Consider the following 24,155-nt stretch of genomic DNA (forward strand, 5'->3'; position numbering starts at 1 on the left):
CAATAATGCAAAAATAAAACATTAAATCATACTCCGGTATCCAGCCATTTCATTTCCATGTGCGTGTTCCATTCTCCTTGCGCCGTGGCAAAGGGTTTCTTTTCGCCCGGTCCAAATACGTCACACGACACTCGATTCTTTTTACCGCCGTAAAACGGTTTCGTAAGAAATTCAATGTTTGCTCTGTAACCAGTAGCTGCACAGTCAACGGTGACGGTACCGCCCAATTCAATCCACGGTATGGTTAATATCGATCTACAAAGAATTGTTTCATTAGATACATCGATCATATATAAAAAAACAAGATTTAAAGTTTCATCTACATATATACGTGGGATAAATGGAAAGTAAAGATAGTATAAGGCCCACTGTCGACAGAGACGTCACTGCATAGACGCATATTCGTCATTGTACGCCTGCTTGCTGCGTACATATAAACTAACGAAACATTATTTGACTTCCCACCTCACTCCAAGCTTTTATAGTAATATCCTTTACTGCATAATCTGCAAGATTACTATTATAAAGACACTGGTACTTTTCGACGATCTGAACAAATTTAGTAGCTGAAATTGTCACTGTTTTCTACACGTTCACGCAGTTCGATACGCTCAGGCGTCTGACATGCTTGACGACTGTCGTCATGAAGCTTGCATGCAGCGACGAGATTGTGACGTTGCAGCTTCGTCGACAGTGTCTCATTAGTTTATATGTACGCATCAAGCAGGCCTACAATAAGCGTACAATGACGAATACGCGTCTATGCAGCGAAGCTTCCGTAGACAGTGTGAAAATAGAAGCGATTTTTTTAAGTAGCAAAGTTGCGAAATATTGCTATAATTTTAAGAAGGCACACTTCCATGATATTGGATTAAAGATATATGTCCTACATCCATAAAGCTAGGTTTTAATTTAAGGCAATCCCAAAAAAAATGTTTTGTAAATCTTTCCTAGACTTTGAATTTTCACTTTCACTTAAAGTACAGTAGATCCCTAAAAACACGGTAAATTGAGGATGTGCTATTTGGGTGCGTGTAGTTGGAGGACTAGAAAATACTCTTACATTTTTTTGCAATACGTACATACGAATTAGGCGCGTATGGTGAGATGAGATATCCTCCCTTTAGCTCGCTCACACAAAGTAACAGGCATCCAAATAGCACGTCCCCAATTTTCCGTGCTATTGGGGGTTCTACTGTACATTGCATTAATTTGCTTTTATTTATTTTTTAATAAAAGCTCATTTATTATATAATTGTGTTTATATCTATCACCGTTCATTGATATATTTAGTTTAAGAAATCAGCAGCTTTCATAACGTTTTCATAATTAAAATTATCCATATGCTTTCGATTTTTAAATCAAAAATACCTAATTCTCTCATTGTTAATTGTATTTGTAACATTATTTTCAAATGTTAAGTAAGGTGAAGCCGAGTATGCAAACTAATCAATAAAAATAAAAATATCCTACTAATTTAATACATGTTTTAGAACTTCTATATATTAATTGTTAATTGTATGTGTAACTTATACATATATAAGATAATTCACCTTCCGTAACCATTGGGAAAAGTTAGAATATATTCCTCTTGCAACTCAGGTAAACACACGATACCTTTGCCTATGTTATGCACACCAATAGACAATCCTAAAAATTTACTTTTCGTCCATACCCATGCGTTGAAAGATATACGTTTATTGACATGTTCGGCATAAAATGCAGATACTAAAAAAATAATAAACACGGTTAGCACAAACATATATGGAACTAAATTCTAGACAATGAAGACATATTCAATCAAATTACTCGGCGGATGATGTGACACTTGTTCAGCGACAAACGTGAGTTGATCAGGACCACACCATGGAACCGGCCCTTCGGATACGGGAGCACCGCCAGGTCCACCGCTATTCACTTGCCAATGACATCGGAATATCTCACCGAGGATGGGATTGTAAGGCTTTTTGGCGACAGTTGATTTACGACCAGCGTGATAAGAACTGAGGTACCATCGTATGACTTGGATCATACGATCACGCGGCGTAGGCATATCGACTATTCTGAAATTCACAAAAAATTAGATATATTTTGTAAACATATGCATTAAGCTTAACATTTTAATGCCAATGTTCCTTATACATAAGTTTAAGATATATTAATAATAAATATATACAAACAAATATTAATAAAATTACATACACTTATTTAAACAAACATTTAAAATGGCTAGAGATCAATGCGTCCACCAACTGTGATTACATGAATGAGAACAGATAAATTAAAAATTCGTATAGCTTTACTTAATGGAGGGAAAGCTCATCTTGTATCTCAGTTGCGTAAATCCCTACCAGCAGCTTGAATAAATGCTTCCCCAGATATACATGTCAACGTGATTTTAGGAATTCATATCCCAGCACACCTTGCAAGAATTTCGTGGCAAATAAGAATATGTAACATTTGTATACGTATGCTCTCTATCTATAAGAAAAATTAACGAATAGGATAATACAGCCCAAAAATATGGCTCGACAATTTGAAGCAGACTGCAGACCTAAATTGGATACTAAACGCTTAGGATGTGTCCGCCGATGGACTTAAAATGGTTGCAACTGATGAATATTTATATACAGTTATTTTATAGGACCCGGCAATTAAACTAAAGGTTCTTGATCCAATCCTCATTGGTAACGAAATTAGAGTAAATAATTTGCATCATTAATTAAGTCTGATTGCTAACAATGACATACTCTAATTGTAGTAATTAATTGCTTTATATACAATAATTAGTAATTATAATAAAAATAATTGCAATTTGTATCCAATTAAAATATTTAACAATACATGTAAAAAATCCTAATCTTTTATACATCCCGTTCCTACGTTCTTATCAACAAATCCAGTATAGAAGGAAACCATAAAAATGATACGTTTCCGAAGATAACTTGTACACATTGGTATTAATAAGTCCCTATCTTCAGTAAGCGATGAAAAGGAATTCACCCAGAATCAAAAACTAATAGATTAATAAATCATTGCTTTACACTTACTTTGTAAATTGATCTGGATGAGCAAAGTAATCGGCGTACATCTCGAGTAACGATCTTCGTTCTAATATAAACGTCGGCAAGACAACCTACAATAATAAATCATTATAACACAAATTTAATTAAATGATAAAGCGATAAAAACAATACCTTCGTAAGGTCCATTCCAATTTTGACTTGCGATAATAAATGAGTAACAACAGATCCATGCACTTCCATAGATCCGATGTCGTTATCGCTATCACATTCGTATAAGGCTGAAAAAGTATTATTTTTATATTACATGATAATGTCTGAAATGCATGTTTATATACCATCATAGTCGATAGATCCATCTTGATTTCTAGGCAATGGTTTATCGTCGGATAGGGAGGTATCTGAACGTGCCGGAAGCGCTTCGACTCCGACAGGTGCGCCTCCGGTGTTAGTCTGTTTGGCCCCACTGTAACAAAAAACATACATATAAGAAGTTTTATGAACACTAATTCTCATAATACATATAAATAGGCAGATGCTAGAACTATAAAATATTAAATGGACACCAGAAGAGCTATTTTGAACATTATATCATAACATATTACCAAGAAAACTTAAAGCCAAACAACATATAAAAATGAGCTTACCAAAATAAATATAGAGAAATTGACAGTATAGTTAAAATAATAGTTATCGAAATTATTAGAAAAATTACTTATAAGATTCCATGAGTTGCTGTGTAAATTATTTACCATGTGAAAATAAATCTATCTCTCTAGAAGTTATGTTTTACAAAATTCAGTAAAATATTTTATTCAAATTCGATCGATAAAAACAAGATGCTAATGGTTAAATATTAAACAGTTCTAAAACCAAAAAGCATTACCGCAATAACCGCAGCAATCCAAGTTTAACAAAATAACTAATTCATGCCGGAAGATTAAAATGAACCCAGAAAGGGTTCTGCTAAAAATTGGAAATAATAAATTATCTAACATTAAAGTAGCAGAACCTCACTTATCCTGAATTATCTATTGAAATATTGTAAGCAAGAACTGTACACGTTTAAGATACGAAATTACAACAAGTCAAATATACAGAATCTGGATTAAAATGTAAAATTATGTCAAGTTATCAGTTTTCTTCTACAAGATTTTTTTATTTTTTTTGCTTTAATGTATTTATAATGTAGAACAGAAACTTAAATGAGTTTGATATATACCATGGACCACAACTAAAGAATATTTTTCGAGTATCGTAACAATGAGTTAAATAGCAATTCATTTTGTTAAATACTTTAATAAAAGAGATACTTAAAATGAGATCTTATAGGGAAAAACATATTAATTTTTGTCTTTCTGATACAAATCTTGTTCAGTTTTATTGAAAACTGCTTTCAGCAAAAAAGAAAAGGAATAATTTTAATTCAAAAATATAACAGGAAAAACTGTGCTTCCAGAAAAAAAAATTAAGCTTTGTAATTTATGTATCTTTGAATTGGTACACCTAAAAATTTAAAAGTAATAGTCCAGTAGACTATTACTGTTAATTTGTATTGTTTAATTATTTTATCTTTATTTTTATGAATTACATGTGAAAATTATTAATTACGACTATTTTGAATTAGTATGGGGATTTAATCTGCACAAAATTAAGTTTATATTATACTATTCATATCAAATTTACAAATAAATGCATATTAAGATTAAAAAAAATTCAACTATTACAGTTATGATTCACGTGAATCAAACGTCAGATTTCTTACCTAGTGGAACTCTCCCTCCTGAGGGACCAGCGCTGAGACAATATTCTGATCATTTTCGAAACGTTCAATCGAATGTCATAACAACGAAACAATCACTCCAAACCACACAACTTTATTTAACGGCTTCTTTGCTCATACTAGTAAACTATTAATAATAACAACAAAAAAACACAACTCCGACGCAACCGACGACCTAACCAAAGCGAAGGAGATCGATCAAAAACAATAACAACAAGGAGACGTCAGATGGGTCGACGCCGCTCAATCTCCAATAACCGCCGATTGCCAAACCGGCTGTTTATAATTTCAGATAAAAGCGAAAGAGCGCTGTCGATTCGCGTCTTTCGCTCGCTATCTCGAGTGTGTTTAAACGCATTTCGAGCAACACACAGAGCTCCACCGGCAGCAGAAAATCGATTTTGCCTCCTGGGGGGAGGAAAGCTCCTCACCCCCTCGAGCGCTGATATCGTGCTGACCGAAACCCACATCCTTTTGCCATTGAGTCCTTGGCGCATGAAAAACAACGTTCATTACAATGGCATTGTTTTAAAATAAAATAAAGAACACCGAATGCCATCCGAGAATAAACATCGAAGCTCTTATCGTAACCTTCTATTTCTAATTCCCGAGTCTAGACTCGAAACTTAGCTAGCGGATCGAGTGCAATTAATAATGATGGAAAAAGGTGAACAGATGTTTGAAAAGCTTTGAATGTGCGCAATAAAGTGGACAAACTCGAATCGTTGATGTATTTCGTCATATGAATTCGAATTGCTCGATTACTTTTTGTGGCGTCAATTTAAAATTAGAACTAATGATGAAATTCCTCATGAATAGCAGAGCTTTTTAATGGATAGATATTTTTTTTTTTGCTAAGGAAAGGAAGAAAACGACGTAACTGCATAGAAAATAGGGACCATATTTTCAAGAGCTCCAATCAAAATATTCGAATAACGAATATATTCACCCGTGTTTTCAACTATTCATTATTGGAATATTTGTCCAACTATTCGTAAATATTTATTTATATTTATAATACAATAGAATATTTTGAAATTTTTAATTTCTAAAAACACCAAAAATCAATAAATTTTAAAACACAGTTATATAGTGAATCTTTGTGTATTTTCACAACGCAGGTAGTCAATTTTTATTTACAGCTCAATTGTGCTCTTTTTTGTTTTGCATATAACAACTAATATCCAACAAAAAAAAACAATGAAGAAAAAACTTTTTCTAATTGCAGAAATTCCAGAAATTACTCATTATTTTTAGTTAATATTGTGGAGCTGTGATCTTTCTTAATGACTGGTATTGATTTTTTTACCTCTTTTAAATCAATACTATAATATATAATATTATTTTTTTTGAGCATACTGAGATGTAGTCTTTTCGGCAGTAGGAATAAATAAATATAACACCGTACTATATAAAATATACAGTTTTATAACATAATCTGTATATATTATTAAAATTGTATTTTTTGATTCTTTATAACTATACGAATATATTCGAATATTTTATTCTTGACTATTTAATATTAAAATAGTTGAAGTAGCGAATATTTGGAAACTCGCGAGTTTTCATATACTACTATTCTAGACAGAGTTCTTTCATTATTCTTACAGATTAAAAAACAAATGTATAAAAAATATTCCTACATGCTCGGGGACGCACGCTGAGTCGTGCTTTAAATATTGTATAAATATATTATTGGTAAGGTTGACTTTTACTACTTTAACATTCGTGTTATTCTCTGAAGCTTAGGTTTCAATAAGTACAATACTACTATTGTATATATTTACAGCCGATATTAAACAATGTAAATAAGTAGGGTTTAAACTACGTATTTTCAACGATCATTTTCATTTCTCGAGAAATGAGAATTCTTGATATCAATTTTTTTATAAATTTTTATGAATGAAAAATGTATATAATACAATAAAGTGAAGCTGATACATTATTACATGTTATTCTTAAAATAGCCTTTTAAAAGTCACATGCCATAATATAATAATAAGTATAATCAAACATTTTTTTGTTAAAAATATTGGCCGTGGAAAAATTCTTCTCGTTTTGTGTTGATGTTAGTTTAATCGACAACAACGCTTCAAATAGGCACTGTAAATTCAAATATTTTGATTTACTTCTCCATTAATCCGCAAGATCTTGGTTTTCTTACGTCAGTGATAAATTTTCTATTTCTTCAATGGATTCTAATAATTTAATGGAATTCATCGAGCGATAAAATAATCTGCTTATAACTTTTTTCCCATTTCACATATTTATGCTTTTGAAGAAATAACTAAAGAAATCATTATTTTTTGACTGATGAAAGATTCTGAATTTTGCAAATATATAATTAATGACATCGATATCTGGTTTCTTCGATTATATAATTTATCTTAAATTGACAGTTGAAATTTCGAACTTAGCTCAGAATTGATATTTTCTAATTGTTTTAACAAAAATGTAAAGGCCCCTTCGCTGTCAATAATAATCGTGAGACGATTGCCATTTTACAAAAACCATATAAAAAAAATCTTTTTGGATTATCAAAAAAAAATCAATTTGCATTCTGCCCATGCATAATTTCTTCTTATCGATCACCAAAGCAAAGATAAAACCGCCGGCCGGTTAAAGTAATATAAAATCGCAAAAAAGGTATGAATATTTTCAAACATCTGACACCAACACATTCGGAAAGGTTTCTTATCCGAGTGTTTTCATTTATTACTTAAGCAAAAATAAGGCGATTTGAGAGTTATTTATGCAGCGTTATAAAACGGAGTGATTATAAACATTTTTAAAATATTCGTACAAATTTAATTTTATATAATAAAAAAATGCTTTAAAAAATTTCTCGAGAAATGAGTCTCGATTTGTCATTTTTCTCGAAAAGAAACACTAATTTCAACCATGTTCATGCTTGGACGCCACAAGTAGAAAAATAAGTTTAAAGTGAAAACCGACTTCTTTTTTTTCGTCTAGCGTTTCTGAGTTAATCGCGAGTGAAATAATAAATATTTTACCAACGATTGTATGTATAATGTATAATGTTGCATTCTATATTTAATAACATACTAATTTTTTAAATATAAGTTTTTATCTAGTATACGATAGCAGTTTAACTATAATATTATCAAAATGTTTAATGCGTTAATTATTAATAAAATAAGTATCTTAAGTACATGATAAAACGATTCAGTTTATATTGCGTTCATTTAATGACATTAATTTAAGCATAATATCTGCAATTGTTTATAATACTGAGTGATCTAAATAATGCACTTATTAAATAACTAAGTAATTTCCGGAAGACACAAACAAGCAAATTATATACATTGCATATAAAATTGCGCCGTTTCAATAAAACATTGGGACAAGAGAGAATCGTGGATTTAATTCGATTCGCCAACTATTCAGAAGCGTGTAATACAATTTATTTTTAGTCGTAAAACTTGAGCGATAGCAGTATATACGATCATAAGACATACATAAGATCAAGGCAAACTTTGAATTATTTATTCCAACACACGCAATTTGACCAAGCAATTTTCGATTCATTCATATGTAAATCAACACTACAGCTCAATTGAATCAATCAAAACAAACACGCATGCCACGAGTAGGTACTACTTCATTCATAATGACACATATATAGGTGTAACATATTGTACAATTGCAACATATATACAAAAACATACAAACTTTACAGCACAAAAAAGTCAACACATTAAAGATCAAACGTCTTTTACAGATTTCCCAACTCAAGATTTTTCGGCTCGAACCGCAACTGAGCGCATATCTGCGACATTTCCCAGCACGGACTGGATATAATAAATAATAAAACCACACATACACACTCGATAATATATTATTTATGTTTATCACACTGAAACGCGTCCGCAGAGCAGCGTCGCGACGCTAGACTGGCACGAGTCGCGAAATCCCGGTGTCCGAGCCGCTTCAGCGGCTCGAAACCTTTTCCGAACTAATTTTGGAGGATGGGTATTTTTAGCCGATCGAATATAAAAATAGACGCGGCCTAGTCGGGTATTATGATTGATTCACAATGCGCAATAAATAATAATGGAAAACGGGGGCGGCTATCGAGCGAGTTTTCCATCCCTCGCGATTGGAAAACGCGTGTAATTTACTAATAATAAATAGGAGCGTGCGTGAGCGTTTCCGACCGGGTGTTCACGAATTGCGTATACTTTGAATATAGAATGATTCATTGATAAGTTTGCTTTTAATTAATCAACAACAGACGTTCGGAAAATACAAGTGAAAAAAATGTCCTTGAAATGTCAAACCTTTCGGCGCTGCCACTCTTCAAACGAGTGGCTAAACTACGTGACGCAAGAGTTCGTAACGCAGGGGTGGTAGAAATAGAGTCTCCAATTCGAGTAATCGAGTACTCGATACTCGAGTATTTTTGTCCATTTTTCAAGTACTTGATAATCGAGTATTTTGAAAATTACTCGATTAATACTCGAAATTGAAAAATTTTGAAATATTTCAGAAACAAAAATAACTTTAACTCGGTCCGGTAAAGGTTAACGTCTTGCTTTTATTTGGCGTTTATGCCCGAAGTCCCGAGTTAGAGCGGTTACTATCAGGTATAATTTTTTCATAGTTCCATAGTTGCATAGTTCCGGTCGTCGGCTATGTTAGTGGGTACGACGGAGAAATTTCTTTTGTGTTTTCTGTTCGACAGTCCCGACTTATCTAATTTATGGCAATGAACAATATGAAATATAAAAAAAAAAATTTAGGTTTTATGACTATGCAGTTGTAGCGTAAAGTGTTGTAAATTGTTTATACTGATCCCTCAGCTTAAAATATAAATCAAAACAATTGTGTGTTTTAAAGGCATTTAAAGTAAAGTCAGTTCTTTGCGAACCGTTTAGCTCTAGAGTGAAAGGGATTCACCCAAATACATCTTCGAAGGATATAGATTTAAATTCTTCGCATTAATCAGAAGGAGTAGAATATTGTATATTGTTAAGAAAAAAAATCTATTCAAGAAGAATTACAAAATGCTATTTTGTCAATAGTCGAAGGAAATAAGAGAAAAGCAGAGAAGGGAATGAAAGAAGAGAACATAAAAAGAGAGTTCAAAAAATTTTATATCTATAAAAAGCGAACAGATATAAATTAGAAGCCTTATCCAACGCGTTAATGACAATAAGTCCAACATCAACAGCAACGTAAAGGGTTTATTCCATAACGGGAATATTAAAACCAAAGGTTAGCAGTAATATTAAATTCGAGACACTTTTTGCATTATTGTTTTTAAAAAGTATGTTCGTGAAGTTAAAATAATTGAAAAAATTAACATACTAAGTATTTTATTTATTTATTTATATGTGCACGAATTTGAATAATAGCTATTTTGGTACATTTGGTAAATACTCGAAAGTACTCGAGTACTCGAGTATTTTAAAATTTTAATATTCGATACTCGAGTAGTTGATGGTTCGAGTAATTGGAGACTCTAGGTAGAAAGACCTATTGCAAAAGCTCTCATGTTGCAACTTCCGAACAAAAAATTTAATGCAATTACTTCGACTATCACCAGAAGCCCGGTTTTTGTAACTCAAAAATAACTTATTTCAAAACTCACTTAAAAATATCCCATACCATATATGTATATTGAGAAAAAGCAACTAAATGCATTCTGCAGCCAATGACGGTATGAGTTTTTAAATGCATATTCGAAATATTTATACATTTTAAAATTATAAGAAGTAATTTATCTCATCAGAGATTGTATAAAATTAGCTAAGTTTAGCAACGAATCAATTATGCACTACAACAGTTAATACAGTAAATACATTTCAGTGTTTTATATATTATAAAACCCTAATCGAAGCTCATACTGAAAAGCTTTAGTGTTAAACATTAGCATGTATGTTTTACTTATTTACATAAATGTGACATCAAACAAACATTTAAAGACAAAATAAAAAAATTTGTAGTTTGATCAATACCAGTCAAGACAACTACCGCGTAAATATCAATAAACAGCTAGAAAGGTTATTATTAATTGAGATAATTCATAGAATAAAATTGCCGACCACTGTATTAAAATAATTTAAATTTTCAAATTTATTCTGTCTGCGAAATCATTTTATCATAATATTTGTCTAATAAAATGAATATTGAGAACTAAAATCAGCAAAAAATTATGCGAAATAACAATTTATGAAGAACACACAATAGAATTTTTTTCGCAACCTATTAATTATTGATATTAGTGCGTAGGTTGCGACACCTGTGCGAGTCGCGTAGTCATCATCTTATTGACCGTTAGCGTACCACCTTTGAAGATTAAATGTTTTTAGCGCGGATGGCTTCTGTAGAAGTCATCAAGAAAATCGCCAGTACTCATTGGGCACCTAAAAGTGCCATAAACCTTTGAGCCTAATAATATGGTATTGAATTAACTACTTCATTCAAAGTAGGTAGTGAAAAAAGGAACATGGATTTCTGGTTAAAACTTCGAAAACATTGTTTGACAATATAAGACATTTCGATCCGACTTTTTTTAACATTTGCCACTCAACAAACTTATTAATTATTATATTTTTAAGTTTTTGTTAGCCGTTTAAATGAAACAATAGTCGATTAATAAACAATATTAATGATACGATAAGATGTATTTCATCAAAATATGAGAGAAAATATCGTAATAAATATGCATTAAATATTTACTATCATATAATATAATTTACATGCATAAATATTGACCCAAATAGTTGGAAATGAAAACAGTAAATATATTTTCCATATACAAAGATTCATAAAGTAATATAAATACATACTGTACATTGCATATCTTTTTTTCATAAGTCTAAATCTCTCGAGAACTCATATTATTTTTTTATTTCTCAATAAATAAGAAACACTGGATCTGATCGATCTAAACCACCGTTTTCTCGAAATCTAGCAGTGAAATTACTAAATCCGTTGCTAATTGAACACATATACTATTATTATGGTATAATTATTGGCCATATTCCAAATCTGCTTTATTGACTGCTCCGTCTTTGAAAGCTGTTATGTTTTAAAACATTCAAACACATTGGTTTGACCTGAGGCGTTATCGCCGTTTTCTATTTTCAACAGTTTCTGATCCTATTTTTTTAAAGCTTCATTTTTGATATGATTTACCGAATGCTGCATCATCAGTGGTTAAATTGCAACACCATACAATAAGCAAGTTTTATATCTTTATCGCGCAGCTTTAGAATTAATTAAACTTAAATTAATTTCTACCAGAAAACGTTTACAGGGAAATTAGCCCCGAGTTTTCGAAGAAAACTTTTCATTTTTTTTTTTTTTTTTTTTTTAAATGTTTATTTCAAAAATAATTTAGTTTTATACAAGTTATAAATTACATGTTTCTGGCTTTTAGCCATTATCATGTTTACAAGCGAAATTACAATAGTTTAAATAAAAATAGAGGCAACAATATGCAATATTTAATAAGTAAAATTTAAGGAGAAAATACTAAAACCTTTATACAATAAGAAAAAGAAAATAAAATAAATAAAATATAAGATACATAATTAAAAATAACACTTACGAATTGGGGCTATTGAAGTCGCGGTTACAGATTTGCTATCAAAGCATTATGTGCTTAGGCATTTTATGTTTATACTTGAAATTTAGTGTGACTTTGTCATAGTTACCAATTTTTGCAATTAATTTATTATTATGTTCACGCGAGATATTTTTGTAATAATTTATCGTATTAGTAATAATGTGATTTTTAATTGTAGGTATAGAATATCGAGTGTGGAGTTTCTTTAAATTAGTATAATATGGGGTGTTATAAATTATTTTTACAGCTTTATTTTGAATTACTTGTAACTTATTAAAATTATTTTTACACGTATTACTCCACACTGGGCAAGCGTATGTTAATATCGGTCGTATTAATTGTTTATATAATAAAATTTTGTTTTTAATCGTCAACGCGCTTTTTCTGTTAAAAATGGGTCTCAGAGCTGAAATGGCGGCAAGCCCTTTAGACCGTACTTCTTTTATATGCTTTGTATATTTTAATTTAGAATCTAAGTGAAGACCCAGATACCTAACACTCGTTTTCCATTCAATGTTTTTGCCCTGCTCGGTTTTTAAAGGCGGAGGCAACGGTTGCCGGCGCATCGTAAAAATGATTGCCTCAGTTTTATCATCGTTTATTTTTATTTTCCACTTTTTTAAATGTTTATTTAAGTTATGCAAAGATTTTTGTAGTTTTGTTGCTATTGGTTTAAGACCATATGAACTAGTTAAAACGGCCGTATCGTCCGCGTAAATAGAGAGACTGGTGTTTTTTAAAATTGGAATATCGTTTGTATATATTATATAAAGATACGGCCCGAGTATGCTCCCCTGAGGAACCCCGGCTGGTATTTTACGCGGTGTCGAATTATCGTTATTTAAGGAGACGACATAGCGACGATCTTGAAGAAAACTTTTCATGAAAAGTAATGGCGGGTCGAGTTAAACATTTGTACAGGGGGACTAATTAATTACATTTTTTCTCATTATTATTAAACGGCGCAAATAAAGAGATCTCCTCATTTAACGGTAATACGATCCAATTAAACACCGACGATACAAATTATAATTGAAAATAAAACCGAGGAAAAGTTTTTTCGTTCAAAGAAATTTAATTAACATTTCGTGGAATTGCTGTAATAAATAATTTAGTATATTGGTATTGCAACTGAAAAAATATTCCTTAGCCCGATCCCCTTCTGCGTTAGCTGTGTGAGTCAAAAAAACCAGATAAGTCAATCTAAATAAAATTACCGAAATATTGTATGTACCCTGCATAAACATAACTGACATATGACAATGGCAAAAATTCAGCAACGTGAATGGTGAGATAGTACGTGGAATAATTTATTATAAAATGGCGTCATTCGAGGACCTTTAACGCTCAAATCTAATTTCGTCTCGATGCTAACGTTTCGGTTCAATAAAGATTAACGATTTAACATGGAAAAGCTCTATATATGTATGCGGATGTTTTATATTGAAATAAACTTTTACTAGAGATAGTGTAGTGATTTCTTTTTTTAGAAATAATTAAAAAAAGTCACGAGGTTGGACCAACTATGAGGTCAAACGCTAAATTATACACGATACGAATAAAAACTATATAAAACAGAGGTCATCAACCTCGATTACGCAGAAACTGGTGAATTGCCCACAATTTTCAAAGAAAATATTTTATACTAAACAAATATTATATAATGAAAACTAGAATTTAATCAATTTCATCGTTGAGTAGAATGATTCAACATCATATGTCGAATCAAAAATTGGCAGTAAACGATATGCTGCAATTTTTAAATCGGAGCGGTCTCAGTGGGAACGCTCGGCAACGAGTGTTCCTACTGCGTCGGCGACAGCACGATTTTATTGCTTTTGACGTGGATTTTTGACTTCTGAGAAGTGATAATTGTTTTTTGCGCTTTTCTATTGACCAAAATTCGGTTTTGATGTACTTCTTATAAATCGTAATATGATAATAAAAAAACGTGAGAGGATCCTTAACCCTTTCACCGCGACTGATATTTTTACACGCGATTTCTAAATTTGCTAATATGTGGAGGAGCACCTATTTAAATATTATTTCGATAAATTAAAGTTTTTTTCAACCTTAAATTAAACAAAAAAAAAACATATTACAAGGCTCAAAGGTTCATGACACTTTTAGGTGCCGCTCGTAACTGACACATTAATTTTATCTTGAAATTGAATACTTGTGCAGTAACTGTATATTAAACAGCTCTTCCGGTGTCTGAATTAGTCTGAGAAATTCCAAGTCCAAGTCCGGTCCAAGACAATCAACCAACAAGTATAAAGGAGCAACATAATAAGAAGATACATTGAATTTTAAAGTTTTGCGTATTGAATCCATTTTAAATAATCAAGATTTGGTATATAAAAGACAATAATTATGTATAGCAAACAAAGTGTTAACCAATTGTGAAACATTTTGAACAGAAACTTGATTATAACTCCAATCCGTATACACAGCTCGCTCGTTAGTCGATATTCACGGTGAACCTTTTAGCTCTGATTATTTCTCTTATTTTGCGAAAGCCACGATACACACGAAGAAAAATTCTCTCGCAAAATCTTTTCAAATAAGAATCGCGGATTCATGCATATTTTTTTTGCCAAAATGTGCTATAAGCGCCTAGGGGGCGCCGGCTCACCCCCTTCGGTCACAGCGTGTAAACACGAAAGCGGCGCCATATTATATATACTATACATTTTTAGTATAATATTGGAGAACCTTGCACGAGAACCCCTCCGAGTCCCGGAAAGCCGCAAAGAGGGCAAATGAGACCAAGTGCAACCTTGTCACCGATCGGCCGGCTTATCGATCGAAAACAGCTGAAAGCGCAACCGGAGGAGGCTACAGGGTGTCTACGAAGTAGGTTAACCACCGTCGGTTCGTCGTCGCAGTACTCAAATGCCAAAGCTCTTTTCGTAGATTAAAGCTCTCGCTCTCGCGCGCTCGCCTCCCTATTAATAGACGGCTAAATCATGCTAAGATAGGATAAATGTAGTATACGCGTGGTATTGCGTAATTAGCCTTAAAAACTAAAAACAGAATGTTCATAAACGAAAATGTACAAACATAAAATTTTGTAAATAATATTTATAACAAAAATCTCTAGGAAACATATAATATAATTTATTATATATTTTATATTCAGTGCCTTCGCAAAAGCCATAGTTTTTAGTTATATATTCTACAATATATGTATATATATAAAAGTAAATAAAATCATTACACATACACTTTGATTAAAACATTTATTTTTAATATATCACTCATAATCTAAAATTTCCATGAAAGAAAATGTCAAGGTTTATTAGTCGCGAAGATTTAGAAATATGCTTTTTTCATAAATTGCTATTGCAATACAAATGAGATATATAGTTGCTTAAAAATAAAACGTAAAATCGAACTCTCTCTCTCATTGGCTATTAAATTACATACATTGAGTAATTGAATATCACTTTTCAATGTAACACGTGTAACTTTTCACATAGATAAATAATTCAATTTTAACCATCGAGAGATGTATACATTGACAATAATATGTAATTAATGAAATATGATGGGCGTGCCTTTTCGTGCAAGACACTATCAATTTATAGGGGGTCGAAAAAATAAAACGTAAAATACGTTCATTGTCTTCTCTATGCAAAATGAACATATTATTCATGTCTATAATATCAATAAAATATATTCCGTATAAGATACATCATGTTTTATACACACAAAAATACAATAGACATAAAATATATTATAAAATAAAATAAAACTTAAAAAATGTCTTAATTTAAAAAAAAAATATTTTTAATATTTGGCATATGAGGTATATTCGGGAAGGCAAGACGCATTTGATAAGCCTAGAACCAATTTATTGATTCCAACGTCGTAGAAGTCTCTCACATGCTCTCTTTTTTCATTTGACCAATTATTTCACAACACTTTACTCATTAAAAGTTCAACGACCGTTAACCAAATTGTTCAGTTGATCATTTTTTTAAGAATACATCAGTAAAACAGATGCTTCTCGTAATGCTTTAAATTAAAAACCAGAAACAAGTTAGCGATGAAATTAGAAATTGACGTGGCCATTTTTTATACGCGTAAAATTAAATAGTCAGAATAAAAATTACAAACGGTCAGAATAAAAATAATAATGGTCAGAAATTGTAAGAAACAAAAATAGCACATGGTCATAATAAAGTAACGTGCTGCCACAGTCACATATTTTACGCAGGAAACTTGAAGTTAACCTATTTTATTATCTCATTCCAATCGTGGTATACATATATGCGTCTTTGCCTTTTGAACAACTGTTTAATGAAATTAAGTAGTATTAAAAAAAAGAAAAACCGTTATTAATAATAATATTATAATTTTTATTATTTAAAAAAATAAATTTTAATATAAATTCTGACCCGAAAAATGAGAGCCTTTTTTATATGACTTTGAGAGTCGGAACGATATTTGCCCCTCTAAGGATTTATTTTTATTTTTATTATTTTTTTTTATTTTCAGGATGAATCTTATGGAGAGAATAAGAAATCATGTCATATTTTTAGCACAATTTTTAGGAATTTTATTTGATGTAATGTATGAAGATTTTGTTTTCAGGCAAGTCTTTTCGATTAAATGCGTGTAGTGCGACTGACTCTTATTTTAAATAATTTTGCACCGTTTTTCCCGACCGCGGTTGTCATTCGCGACGGCACAAGTAGGAGGTCGGGCCTAGGTTCAGTCGTAGTATATTGAAGCGAAAGCTCAACTAGATTGAAAATTCTAAGCCATATTTTAAAAACTCACTGTAATTAATTGAAAAAATCGCTTCCATTTTTATTAGCCTTGAATCTTAACTCGCCGAATATGCATCATAAATAAATTATGCTCAACTCCAATTAAGTAAAAGAATATTTAAAAAAAAAAAATTCTAGTCATTCCTACCGATGTATATTTTTAAAATCACAGGACGAAAGCAATATACACATCAGTCGATTTAAAAATACCACAAATTTAAAAAAAATCATACAATTAAGATCGAAAAAAGGTCAATGAATTGGCGTATTCTATAGCACTTCTTATCATTAATACGTATTTTTTTAAGTATTATATATAGAACGTATTTAAAGCAACATTTAATTTTTATGGGTTAACTTGTATGTTTAAAATTATTATTAACAAGGATAAAAATAAACATTTAGCTACCGTTATGACGAGCTTCGAAGCGTTAACGCTGAGCTTTAAAATATTCATGTGACATTGAACGTATCCTTGAGAAGAGAAAAATAAACGTAATAAGTACTGAATTATTATATTTATTTATGTTTGCACGTGTATTATGTGTTTATGTAACATATTATTTGAGTATATACTACAATGCGTGCAAAACAATCAGTTCAACACTTTCCGCATCGAGCTTTTTCACAAAGGCTCGAATTGCGCAAGCAGTGCTTTATCAAATACTCGGCGAACAATGCGAATATACAACATACGCATAAACAATGGTTTTAGTCCATTTTCGGTAAAGGGTATATTTTTTAATTATGTATAATTCACTTAAAATATTAAACGCTACTTCGTTGTATATATTTAAACCTGTTGAATTATTAAGCGATGAGATGAGAGCGCTGACCCGAAAAGAAGCATTTATAGTCGAAACAATTCTGTTAAAAAAAATAGAAATGAAAACATTGAAAAAACAACTGCATTCAGTATATATTTTAAAGCAATGTGCGTGTGTGATTTATAACAACTATTTTTGACTGTGTATTCATAGATTATTAATATATAAAGCAGTATAAATCGCTGAAATATTACACATTTCATGTGCATCAGTTAGATTCGTTTTAGTAGCAGAGCTACTTGAATATGTATAACGAATAAAAATATTTTTTATAACTGGTATAACTTGATTTGCAAACAGATGCATTAATAGACGTCCATTTGTGGCCAATTTTATTGAGTCATACGTGCAAACTGAAAGCACAATATTAATTTGCTTAACAATGTGGTGCTCTGACCCATGATTCAGATCCAGAAATGAGAATATTTCATTTAGTTACTTAGCGATATTCATTCAAGATGCCTTAATGGACTCAGATGTCACTAATTGTTGTTCTGACTGATCTCTCTTGTCTAACCTTACACTTTCTGGAAGAGTGAAAGACATGCTTCACAATACTGAACTATTCGGCTCAACGTGTTTCGCCTCACGAATAACATTTTAAGCTACTGCTGTGCCTTCGTGTTGTTCATTTTTAAAACTATATGTAACACTGTTACAAATTTAGAGCATTAATGAGTTGTTTTAAATATTTATTGCATTATTAAGATCTGATTTTATTTAATTTGACACACACTCAGGCTATGAAATGCATTGTGATTATGATCAACATTTTTGTATAGGGTTTCGAAGATAGCCACAGTTCAATATTATCAGTTAAGTTTATTTTTAACCAAAATTTATTATATATTTAAATAAACAATTAAAAAAAGATTGACTAATAATGTTGCTTAAAAAAAAGTAAACAGCAAATTTAAAAGTTAAAATACATACAAATGTATTGTATATTTGCTTGCCTAAGCATAGGTCATAAATTAATTACTATAGCCCTATAAAAACAATGATCAATACTCATTGAAATTAACCATTGTCAATTTTTACAATGACAATGTCATTCCGTGTACAAAATTTGTATTATGCTTTATAGATGTTTTTCAACTTAACAAGGAAAAATTCATAGTAATTTTTATTTTAAATATATAATAAGTCTACTTACATCGTTGGGGTTCCTATGACGCTACCAGAACCAAAAGGTGCATCATCGGCGTCGTAGAAGTCTTCATCTTCTTCGGAGCTAGAGTACGACGTATCCGGTACCACAAGAGATATGCTGGGACCTGAGATGACAAAAAGCGAAGACGATTATGTAGTTTTATTTAAAAACAATTTATTCATCGATCCGACGACGGTATTAAATCAATTTTTATTTCTATTGCAGCTTCACAATACAGCACGACAAATAGATAAAATTCGTGTAATGTGGCAATATCGCGACAATACATTATTTTATGTATGGTCACTGACCCTCATCACTGTCTTACTGCTACTACGATCCCTCAAGTATTGTGATGTATAAGAGCAATCCCAAAAAGCAAATAAAAAGACTTCACGACAGCTACAAAGCCACATTTTACCATTCAACCCCTCTTGAGCAAAAGAGTGAAACAGCAAAAAATAAGATAAATAACCTCACATAAAATGAAAGAATACAAGCAAATATTTCGGTTTGAATTGAATAAAATTTCTGACCGAGTCTCTAACCCGGGGGTCGATCTATATCAATCTCTAGGGATTGGGATGGGAAATAGGGGCGAGAGTTTTTTCCGCCACGCCTTGTCCTATGCATGGTCGCAATTTTTATAGTCAAAAACTATTTCGGAACAACAGTAATTTTCAGTATAAAAACATTCCATTGCATGACACGTATCTAAAAATATTACCTACTGCTCCACCTCTGAAAATTACATATATAATTTCTGAACCGTTTCCGATATACACAGGTGCTTAAATAATTAGCACTTTGGAATTCCAAGTCGATCAATAAGCGATTTATAAATATCGTATTACTAGCACAATAGAACAGTGGTATAGTCGGTGAATAAAAACTGGAAGATTTGGGTTCGAATCCCATATGAATTTCAATTTTTAACATGTTTCTGAGATCGAAATTAGTGATTATTATATAATTATAATTCCATTTGATCATCGAAGATTATGTTTTTCCAGATTTTCCTAATCTCACGGATTTTTTTATTTATTTATTTACAGTCTGTCTATACATAAACAAATAGTATTTTTTTATTATGATATTGATATGTAAAGAAAACTTTCCATTGGATGCCTCTCCATATTTATCATCACAAAATCTAATTTATTTGTAATTACATTTACTATTTGTCTCATGGATGAACAACTATAATAGAATCGAGCTAGGTTGTGCATAGTGACATCTATTAATGTATTAATCATTTTTAATTAATAAAATAGATGTCACTAATTTTCAGTCTGGTGTCTCACTACTTACTTGTAGGCGTTGATTGTGTTTATCCTATTGTAACGCATTGGGACATAGCGTGCCATGTTTATAATAAGCAAATAATTATTTATATAAATAGTGTCCAGAACGTTTTTCGCCAACAATTCTTACCTGACAATTAAGGAAGTAATTGTAGTCGAAGAATGTTCTCATACCCTTATCCGACAAATCTTAACTAATGAAATTGCAATGAAACATATGTATTTGTACACGTAATGAAAACAAGTGATAAAAGCAGAAGAATTAGTTGCCTTAGTTAAAATTAAAGTCAATATTATAATGATATCATGAAAACCCATTTACAATTTGCGTGGAACACTTAGAGATATTTGCTGTAAAAATATCAAAATATTTTATATGCTACAATGAAATTTAAACTATTTAATCACTCAAGATTAAGTTGAGAATATTTACCAGTCAACGTATGCTGTAATACAGGATGTCTTCTCTCTAAGCATTCCGAACCTTCTTCAATTCCCTCCACAACAACAGTGCCATCAACTATTGAAATTATTAAATAAAACGTTTATTTTTGTATTATATGAAAGAAAGCATCTCACAGCTAAGCTAATCTGTTTAAATTTACTGTCAATATTGCAACAATATATTTATTTTAATTCAATAACTAAAAAATACATATTTAACAGAATTTTCAACGTATAATTTAAATATTATACATTAAAATATTAATTTAGCTAGTCTTAATAATGTACATATATAGAAATATCCTATTTTATTTAATTATAAGATTCTAATAATATTGTGTATAGTTAAAAGCTAATACAATCAACTATTTTGATAACAAACACATAATTTCCGCTATAACTTTTAGAACACTACATTAACCAAAATATATAAATAATTGTATATGCTAAAATCTCAGTTTATATTTAAAAAATGTATTAAAGAAGTATTAAAATGCAATAAAAAGGGTAAAACTATATGTATTAGTAGTATAAATTAACCCCTAGTTTTCTAAATTATTTATCCATGGAAAATCTATTTTTTTTCTGCTTGAGAATATTTTATTATAGTATAGATTTACTATCAAAATACATTTTCATTATTTTATTTTTACATACATACATACATAAATATGTATGTATTATATTTGCAAGCAAAACTATTTATTAACACTAATAAAATATTTATTATTTGACTCGTGGATCTGTTTTATATTATATTAATTAAACATTGATTGCCTTAAATTAACCCATCCATTCAAAATATATATTTTTGTAAGCTAGTCATTACGATATTATAAATACAGAAAATAACCAGTACTATTAATTATTTAACTAATATATTAAAAAGACACTACAAATTTCATCTCATTCTCTGACTACAATTTAATTCTGGAAATTCATACAATTTAAGTCAATACAGAAATGATAGTAAGATAGATTAGATCCATAAATGTATGAATGCTTTCGAAATATGTTTACTATGTTGCCTCCTTATGAGTTTATGTATAGTAGTAGTAGTTTCAAATACACTTCGTTTTCCCAGATTAAGTAATCACACCTATTTATTGCAATGCATTCTATCAAACGACGATGACACCACATATGTAGGTATATGTTGCAGTGATTGTGTATTACCAGTGAAGTTACATTTTATTTATTTTATTTTATTAATTTATTTAGCTTAATAGCTAAATAAATTAATAAAATAAATTAATAAAATGTTCACTAGTAAAATATAATTTTATTAACTCAGCCAGTTAAATTGAATCAAACAATCACTGCTCAGTATCAGTAAAACTGTATTAATTCACAAACGCATATTTCCACATGATCAGAGACTCACAGAATTGTGACCTCACATTGTGCGATAAGAGACTACAATATTTAAAATAAATTAAATCGAACCCAAACTCAAACTAAACTAACTAACCTAATGAAAGTTCAAAAAGCATACTTTTAGAACTGTCATTAGGTCAAGTTGAGTTTTGTTAATTCGTTTAGGTTAGGTTTGGGTTTGAACAGCAAATTGAGTTTCATAGACATTTAATAACAGCATATAATTTCGCTAGTGCCTAACAGTTGAATTACATTTTCGCTAATAGAAATATATGTATGTATATCTACCATCAGTGAAAATATAATTTCACATTCACTGTAACATATATACAAATAAACATGCGTAACTATCAGGACTTTTAGTTACTATTATTATTATAAAGTATTATATATGTACAAATTATACAAACAGATTATCTACAATTATTATAAAAATCACCTAAGCAGATAATATAAAAAAACTTTCAGTTAATTTATACTACTTTTATGTGTTTATTTATCAGCGGGTACGATATTTATAGGATTATATATGATACAAACTGAGATTTCTAACAATACAAAATTACTTACAAACATCAACCACCAAAAGATTATTAAGCTTAAAGTAAATGTTATTTACACAATCACATAAAAAAATATTAAAAATTGTTACCATCGATCGGCATAGACGGTTGCATTTGATTAGCATTAATAACTGAGGCAGGACCATGATATATACCATTCACAGGTATTACAGTATTCTGCAACAATTTTAATAGATTAAATAAAAAATACTGATATGTAATTGTTATATGTATCACATCATATTTACTTTGGCAATTTGAAGCAAGACGATTGAATGTTTGATGTTTTCCAGCATCGCCTGTACGCATAAAATATTATATTAAAGTCCTTCTACATTATTCATTTATGTTATAGAAAGCTTACATTCGCTTGGTCGTGAATACTCTGACATTTCATTTTGTCGTCCGGATCTGCAATCTCTGATATTCTATCTTTCAATTTCTGAAAATATACATGAATGTAAAATTGATATATTAAAGTAATATACTAAAATATTGACATTCAACTCACATTAACTTGATCTATCATAATTTGCAGATATGCATCTGCTTCTGAAACCTTCCTTTCGAAGTCGACAGGACGGGCTCTGGTGGAACCAGCGTTACGAGACCCACCCATCATGAGTCGTCGATCTTGACAATGTCGCAGAATCGTCTCTTCTAATGCTCTAACCCACTGTTCTCGCTCTTCGCTATCTCGTGCCTAAAAATATAATTTAGTCATGAAAAACATAGTTGATCATAAAACAATTTTAAATGTACCTGAAAATGAAACGTCTTGTAGTCGACTGTTATCGTAAAGTTTGAATCGTCTTCATCGTCGATTCCGACAACTGCTGCTCTGAGTCGTACACATCCACGACGGACGCCTCTCATCATTTTCTCTTTTGACTGAAATAAATAAAAGGAATTGTTATAATGACACAAAAAGAAAAACTTTTCTAGTGTTCAAATAATTAAATAAACTTTCAATGTATTTAAAAATCATTTTAGTAAATAAATTATTATATAAATACTACAAAAAAAAAATACCAATTTTAAAACATCACATATTATCTTATATCACAAGCTGTAAAATTGCCCAAATTGGGAATATATTTATTTATAATGGACTTTTATTTGTCTAATTCATATTTTGGTACAAAGATTAAAATCAGACATGTAGACACCAAACAAAAGTTGCTTTGTTGAAAATTATTGGTTAATTTTGCATGTATGTCAATGAATTTTACTTACTGCACACAATTATGTATAGGTTTCGAAAAACTATGTTTAAAATGCAAATTTAAAAGTCAATTACTAAAAC

At 30.6% G+C, this 24,155-nt stretch overlaps 1 protein-coding gene across 3 annotated transcripts in view; it reads right to left on the reverse strand.

Moving 5' to 3' along the window:
- LOC148229714 (oxysterol-binding protein-related protein 9) overlaps nucleotides 1-24,155 on the reverse strand; it is a 41,469-nt gene that overhangs the window by 1,216 nt on the left and 16,098 nt on the right. Inside the window, exons 2-14 of one of the 3 annotated variants that reach the window (XM_088196615.1) lie at nucleotides 23,612-23,740; nucleotides 23,361-23,552; nucleotides 23,214-23,291; nucleotides 23,098-23,148; nucleotides 22,939-23,026; nucleotides 20,899-20,985; nucleotides 19,165-19,285; nucleotides 3,362-3,489; nucleotides 3,198-3,304; nucleotides 3,051-3,136; nucleotides 1,810-2,063; nucleotides 1,554-1,728; nucleotides 33-255 (exon numbers count right to left, since the gene is read on the reverse strand). In XM_088196615.1, coding sequence (XP_088052741.1) covers nucleotides 33-255; nucleotides 1,554-1,728; nucleotides 1,810-2,063; nucleotides 3,051-3,136; nucleotides 3,198-3,304; nucleotides 3,362-3,489; nucleotides 19,165-19,285; nucleotides 20,899-20,985; nucleotides 22,939-23,026; nucleotides 23,098-23,148; nucleotides 23,214-23,291; nucleotides 23,361-23,552; nucleotides 23,612-23,740 — 1,719 coding nt within the window. Of the gene's footprint in view, nucleotides 1-32; nucleotides 256-1,553; nucleotides 1,729-1,809; nucleotides 2,064-3,050; nucleotides 3,137-3,197; nucleotides 3,305-3,361; nucleotides 3,490-4,788; nucleotides 5,157-19,164; nucleotides 19,286-20,898; nucleotides 20,986-22,938; nucleotides 23,027-23,097; nucleotides 23,149-23,213; nucleotides 23,292-23,360; nucleotides 23,553-23,611; nucleotides 23,741-24,155 lie in introns of those variants that run through there. The other 2 variants (XM_088196616.1, XM_088196617.1) reach the window with 2 other exon arrangements.

This window comes from Plectrocnemia conspersa, unplaced genomic scaffold, assembly GCF_051122295.1.
Source record: "Plectrocnemia conspersa isolate PC_06_02 unplaced genomic scaffold, ASM5112229v1 ptg000011l, whole genome shotgun sequence".
In the NCBI taxonomy this organism is placed as follows: domain Eukaryota; kingdom Metazoa; phylum Arthropoda; class Insecta; order Trichoptera; family Polycentropodidae; genus Plectrocnemia; species Plectrocnemia conspersa.